Source organism: Manacus vitellinus, unplaced genomic scaffold, assembly GCF_001715985.3.
Source record: "Manacus vitellinus isolate BGI_N305 unplaced genomic scaffold, ASM171598v3 scaffold_60_pilon, whole genome shotgun sequence".
Classification (NCBI taxonomy): domain Eukaryota; kingdom Metazoa; phylum Chordata; class Aves; order Passeriformes; family Pipridae; genus Manacus; species Manacus vitellinus.
Genome location: NW_021940687.1, coordinates 2,366,372 through 2,373,487, shown reverse-complemented (window position 1 = coordinate 2,373,487; position 7,116 = coordinate 2,366,372). Strand labels below are relative to the sequence as shown.

The following is a 7,116-nucleotide window of genomic DNA, read 5'->3' as shown; positions in this document are numbered from 1 at the left end:
GGCTCCTCTCCCCGGCACTGCTGGCTGCCCTCCGCGAGCACTGTCCCCAGCTCCATCGCCTGTGCCTCACCGAGACAGACCTCCGCCACGTCCCTTACGAGAGCATCCCCTCTTCTGTCACCACACTGGAGCTGAACCTCTGCGACATTCCCGATGCCTGGTTCTGCGTCTCCCCTTTGGTGCCACCACCACAGGTACAACACCTTGCTATCCACAGCATTCCCACCTTTTCTGACCATCATCTTCTTGACATTTCCTCACAGAACCACCTGAAGACACTGAGCCTTTGTGGCACCTACCGCATCACTGATATGGGGATCCAAGCAGCAGCTCCACATCTGGAAGAGCTGGAACGCCTGATCCTCCGCCACTGCATCATCGGTGATGCTGCCATGGTGTTCATTGGGCGCCACATGAAGCAGCTCCGCTACCTGGAAATCAGCAATGCCTACTTCCTGACAAACAGGGGGCTGGTTTCTATTGCAACACTGGAGCACCTGGAGACCCTGTGCCTCGACCTCTATGATTTGGTCTCCCTTGGTACTGTTATTGCTTTGTTGCAAGTGCTGCCTCGCCTGAACCACCTCAAATTAGGCGGAACTTGCTTTGAGGATGAAGTCCTCCGTAAAATTCAGGAGAATTTTCCACATTGTGCCATATCTCACACTCCTTGACAACCTGAAATGTTATCCTTCCTTACTACACTTGAAGTGCTCCTTTTTTGGATAAAGCCTGATTTCTTCTACATAGTTTTGAGACAGAATTCTCATTGGCCTTAAAACATTAAGTTTTTCATGTAAATACGTTAAGCTTGTCACGTAAATAAGTTTGTTACAAAATTTTTGGTAGGGTTTCTCCCTCCTTGTTTTCCATGGATCGGAGGAATAGGAAAGATGGGAAGCACATCGAGCCTTTGGGAACCCCACTGACCAAAAACTGGCTGGGGGGATAACTAGTTTAAACTCTGTCTTCTCCTCTTTCTCCACTGCTGAGGATCAGGCAGCAGCTTAACGAGGGCAGAATTCAAGGAGCAAATTGAGGTTCCCCTCCTACCACTGAAAGAAACAGATCTGGCAGCCAAAAACTCATGACTTCCAGTTCCTTCCCCTTTCCTTCAAATTCAGATCTTCATGTCAGTCCCCAGACAGATTTTGGTGCTGGGGGTTGAACACCTGGTCCTGAGAGCCAGACATTCCATTTGCCCACGGGCATTGCTGTGGCTGCTATTACCTCTGGGTTTTGCTGGGAACATCCATGTTTCCTCATCACCTTTTACTGTCTGTGTTCTCTTTCTCTTCCCTTTCCCACCCTCCCAATATCCTAACACCAGAGAAGTGACCAAACGTTATTATGTTGTTATTCGTAATTTTATTCTATATTTTAAGCAAATACCGTATTTATTAAAAAAAAAAAATTCAAGCTTTTAAATTTAATTTCAACGTTTGTTTTTAGGGTGGCTTGGTTTTTTTCTAACTTGGTTCTGCATCTCTTCTGTCCCTTAGGACAGCCTCCCTTGCAACAGGAGCATTCTGTAGGAAGCAGAGCAGGATGAACTAATGCCTCAGCTAAGCTTTTCTGCCCTGTTTTCACCCCAAACACCCCCTGCTCTCCATTCAGCTGCAGGTCATGCAATAAACTGTCGGGTTTCAGATGGACCTGGATGGCAGTGACCCTCCCTGTGGTGAAATCCTCATTGCTGTTGCCTGGCCTTGGTGCCCTGGTCTCTTTTTTGTTCCTAAACCCACTCAGAATAGCTTCAGGGCAAATATCCAATGGTAGAATGCCCCAGCTCTGCTTTGGAAAGCATTCCAAGGCTGCTGGCTTAATAACTACCCCTCTGTGTTTATCCCAGACACAAAGATTAACAGTGGTGGAATTAGCCTCATTAAAACCTCCAATGCTCTCTGTCCCTGCACTCTCTGGGCATGGGGAGGGACAGTGCAACAGGAAAAGGGAAAACTAAAAACAGTAAAAATCTGTCAGTAAGGCACAGTCAAGGCATAGTCAGATGTGGCAAGAACCTCAATGTTTTCCCAGTCTTTGCAGCAAGATCTTTGTGATCCTGATGGCACAATAATGGAATTTAATATCCCACAGTCCCAACTTGCCAGTTTTTCATCATCCAGCTGCTAAACAGGGAGCAGCAACTACAAGTTGACATGGTGCAAAGTGGGGTGTTTTAGGTTTGGAAGCAGCAGGGGAGCTGTAAATATCTGACAACCACAGTCAAATTAGGGGAATAAAAGACTGAAAGGGTCTTCAATCAGCAGTTCTGGTTCTGCTCACCTTCCTCACACACCTACTGATGCTCTTGGAGGCTTGTTCTCCACATTTATTCCTTCTGATTTCAAAATTCAGGGGGTTTCTACTCAGTTATCTCCATTTCATCTTTTGCTGACCTTTAACTTGAGCAGCCCCAGCCCCACCTTCCAGCTGTCCATATGCACAGCATGACATCAAAGCCTACCTTTTTTAAAATATACCTGATAAATGACCAACAGAGACAGCTAAACCTTCAGCAAAGCCAGGGCATGAAACAGCTCTTGGCATCATGAAAGGAGCACAAGTCCACAGCCCCCAATGTGAATAGAAAACTCAGAGAAACCACGAAATTTAGGTTATCAATCACTGCAGGGAGTGACCATTAATCACAAAGCTGTTGCTTTGCCTCATCACACACCATATGTTCATGTACCACAATTTCATACACGTGTGTATTTAATAGTCATACTCAGGTGCTTTATTGGACCCAAATCCATTTTATTGTCTCAGACAAGCACATCTGCTCGTGCCTTCAGTGTTCGTTTCCAAACCATTTCCTATCTTCCAGGCCTGTTTGTTTTCACACTTGGGAGGAAACGCCCTCAGAAACCTAAGCATTTACCCCTTTTTTAATCCAAACGAATGGGGAAGTGTCAGAAAAGAAGCGCACAGGGTTGATCGCTGCCTGAGAGATGAGAGAGGTTGACGGGGGAGGAGAAGGGGGGTACGAGGCGAGCCCGGCGATTACACATCGGGAGTACGGGCGAGAAGCAAAGTAGCAGCGGGTGGTGATGGGGGACAAGAGGCACCGAGCGGGGACTCGGGGACAAGAGGCATGGTGGGGCGAGGCAGATCGGATGAGACACGGGGCTTAACGCGGAGAAGAGGCACCGGGGGGGCTGCCGGTAACGAAGAGGGTCAGACGGGGAGGTCCCCGAGCCCAGCGGAGCCCCCGGGCCCTCCCGGTACCTGCGGGCAGGAGCTGAGGGGAACGGGGGGATCACCCCCGCGGGCAGGAGCTGAGGGGAACGGGGGGATCACCCCCGCGGGCAGGAGCTGAGGGGAACGGGGGATTCACCCCCGCGGGCAGAGCTGAGGGGAACGGGGGGATCACCCCCCTCGGGCAGGGGTGCCCCTCTCCCTGCCCACCCCCTGCAGCCAGGCCCTTTCCCCCCGCAGATCACCCGCCGCACCCTGTGGCACCTGGTCCGCCACCGCCTCCCTGACAGCCTGTGCACCCTGCGGATGCGGGGCACGCCCCGCTCCCTCGGCAAGCAGCGGCTCCTCTCCCCGGCACTGCTGGCTGCCCTCCGCAAGCACTGTCCCCAGCTCCATCGCCTGTGCCTCACCGAGACAGACCTCCGCCACGTCCCTTACGAGAGCATCCCCTCTTCTGTCACCACACTGGAGCTGAACCTCTGCGACATTCCCGATGCCTGGTTCTGCCTCGACCTCTGTGATTTTATTTCCCTCCCATTATGGCTTTGAAATTCGGATCCAGGCTCCAAAATTGAATACATCTGGGCATTGCTCTGATTTAAAAAATGTACCCAGGTTTTGCTGGCCTTTACCTCCCCTTGGTACCCTATTATGTGCACCAGCAGCCCTGGGGTAGGTGCTTTCCTTCTCAAGGGAAGGTAATGTTATCACCTTCTGAGAGCCCACCTCTGGAAACTGGAAAATTGGATAGCCCACCTCTGAAAATTGGATAGAATGGAATAGTTCCCAGGATTGGTCCCACACAAAAGGTGCCAGGAGAGAAAGCTGGTGCTAGCCTTTCCTCCCCAGTGCAGCCTGTCGTCTGCACAATGAACACTGGTTGGATGCTTTGCTTCCCAAGGGAAAGTCACGGTATCATCTTTCAAGAGCCCTCCTCTGAAATTTGATAGAACTTCAGAAATTGAGCCGTTTTGGGAATTGCTCCTACGAAAAAGGTTCCAGGACAGAAAGGTGTTGCTGAATTTACCTCCTCTGGGCACCCTCCCATCTGCCCCATGACACTGGCACTAGGTACTAGCCTTGCCAAAATAAATGTACTGCCATAATTTTCAGGTGCCAACCTCCCATATTTGGATCCAGGCTCAAATACTGAATATATTCAGGGACTGGTCCCATAAAATGGTACCAGGACAGAAAGGTACCATTCATCACCTGCCTTTCATCACCTCTGGGCAGCCTCTCATTTGCATCACCAACCCTGGAGCTAGGTGCTTTACTTTCCAAGGAAAGGTAATTTTATACGTACTGAGGAGCCCATATCTGAAATTCAGATACCACCTGCAGAACTGAATACAGGCCAGGACAGAAAGCTGTTACTGAGCTTTACCTCCCCTGAGCACCCCCTCACCTGCAGGCAGTGAGGATGCTACTTCACCCTTAGAAGAAAAGGTGCCATACCCAGTGTTGTGGTGCAGATGAAATGGTGGCCAGGGCAGGCAAAGGCCAGGAACAGCTCTATGTCCTGGCTCCTTTAGTGTGGGATCAATCCCCAGACTTACTCTGTTTTGGTCTAGTATCCTAATTTCAGAGGTGGGTTCCTGAAAACTGTGGCTGTACATTTAATTTCGGAAGTACAACACCTCACCCCAGTGCTGGTGATGCAGACGATTGACTGTCCAGGGAAGGTAAAGGCCAGCAACAGCTTTCTGTCCTGGCATATTTTTTGTGGGAGCAATCCCCAAAAGAACTCAGTTTTGGAGGTGATATCCAGATTTCAGAGGTGGGCTACTGGAAGACAATAACATTGCCTTTCCTGTGGAACAAAAGTACCCAGCCCTAGTGTTTTGGCTGCTCAGGGGAAGTGAAGGCCAGCAACAGCTTTCTGTCCTGGCACCTTTTCTTTTGGAGCAATCCCTGGATGTATTCTATTTTGGAGGGTGCATCTGTGTTTCAGAGGTCAGTTCCTGATGTTGTATGGCACAGTCTTTTCCTTGGGAAGGACAGCACCTAGCCCCAGTGTTGGTGGTGCAGATATTAGGCTTCCCAGGGGATGTAAAGGCCAGAAACACCTTTCTGTCCTGACACCTTTTGCATGGGAGCAGCTCCCAGATGTATTCTACTCTGGAGATGGCATCTGAATTCTGAGGTGGGTTCCTGATATTGTATGACAGAGCTCTTCCTTGATAAGGCCAGCAGCTGGCCCCAGTGTTCCTGGTGCGGATGACATGGTGCCCAGTGAAGGTAAAGGCCAGCCTGGCACAGCTCCTTCCTGACCTTTTTCCCTCACAGCCACCCCGGTTTACCGTATTCCCAACACTGGGAGCAGCCCCAAGCTTCCCTGGAAGGTGCTGCACGGCACCTGGCGTTGGGAGCATTCATCCTGATCGTGCTGGGCTGGTGGCCGTGTTCCACTCCCACAATTCCCACGAGACGCCCAGCATGTACTCGCTGCACAGCTGGCTGGGTCTGGGCACCACACCGCTCTTCTCCTGCTGGGTGGGGGCCACCCTGGCCCTCCCAAACCCACAAGCTCCCCGAGTTTTCCGTCCTCACTGTCTCTTCCCTCAGTGGGCAGTGGGTTTTGCAGCGTTCCTGCTTCCCTTGGGTTCCCAACGCTCTACAAGCGCGTCCATGTCTTCTTCAGCTCCACCATCCTCGTGTTGTCTGTGGCTTCCTGTGTGTTGGGAATAAACGAGAAGCTTTTCTTCAGCCTGTGAGCACCGGGGGGAGGGGGCTTGAGGGAGACCCCTTGCAGGGATGGGGGGACCCCTCACAGGGATGGGGAGGCTCGGAAAGATCCCTCACAGGGAGAAGGAAGCTTGGGAAGATCCCCGACAAGGATAGGGGGAGCCCTCAGAGGGATTGGGAATCCCTCACAGGGGCGAGGGGTTTAGGGAGAGCCCCCGAAGGAACAGGGGTGGCTCAGGGGGACCCCCTCACAGAGATGGTTTTAAAAACTCAGCAGGGAAAATGTAAGACTGCTTGAGCCACTCCCTTACAACAGTGCAGGGGGAAATCGAAGAAAACAAGCCCGCCTGAGTCACAATTGTACTGAGGTAAAACTTGGAAATAACACAACACCACATAGAAAAAATGGTTACCCACAAAACCACCAAAAGCAAGATGTTATCTGGCCCCCGCACCCCTAGGGCAAAACAAAAAAGGGCTCCGTTCCCGGGCGGCACGTGTGGCCCAGCAGAACAAAGAAGGTGCCGCAGAAAACAGGTTTCCGCGGTCTGACGCCCTCCTCGGCCAGACAAAAGCAACGGGGAACAGGGGCAAAACAAAACCGGGAAGGCTATTCGCACAGGAAAGGGGAAGGTCAGCAGAACTTTCCTGTCCTGACACATTTCGTTTGACAAGACGTTTTCACCTTTGGGTTGTCGTTTTATGAGTACACGCCTCCACCTAGTGGAACATTTGAACGGTGACACTGGTGAACCTCCACTATATGGCGCTGTGTATTTGAAAAAGACGTAAATGGGTCAAGGTTCTCTCGAAAGCACCAAAAATGAACATCCAGAGCTGAAAACGTCCTCCACAGCTCTCAAAAAAGAAATGTGCCAGCACAAAAAGAGTTCACTGACCCGACCTTCTGAAGTGCCTTTCTTTGTCTGGATGTCGTTTTAAAATTTGCCAAGTACCTTGTTCTACCTTAACGTTCCGAAGTTTGTAGTAAAAGTTTATTAAACCTCCCGAGAATTTTGTTCTTTCTTCCGTGCCCCGCCCAGACTAAATCAAACTACCCTCCCCCCAACCCGCCAGTGGGCTGAGGCCATTACACCCTCACAGCTCTCAAAGGCGAGGCCTCAGAACCCCTAAAAGCCCTCACAGCCCCCAAGGTCCTCCAAGCCGCCCTCCGCCTCTCAGCCCTCAGGCGCCTCAGAGAGAGACCCGCACCGCCCTCCGCCGGCT

The 7,116-nt window shown here is 51.3% G+C and overlaps 1 protein-coding gene across 1 annotated transcript in view; it reads left to right on the top strand.

The window, feature by feature from the left end:
- LOC103763452 overlaps nt 1-1,422 on the top strand; it is a 2,577-nt gene extending 1,155 nt beyond the window's left edge. The window contains exons 2-3 of the mRNA XM_029963668.1: nt 79-194; nt 264-1,422. Of these exons, the coding sequence (XP_029819528.1) occupies nt 79-194; nt 264-674 (527 nt within the window). The 3' untranslated portion in view covers nt 675-1,422. The remainder of the gene's footprint in view (nt 1-78; nt 195-263) is intronic.
- The last annotated feature ends 5,694 nt before the right edge of the window (nt 1,423-7,116 follow it).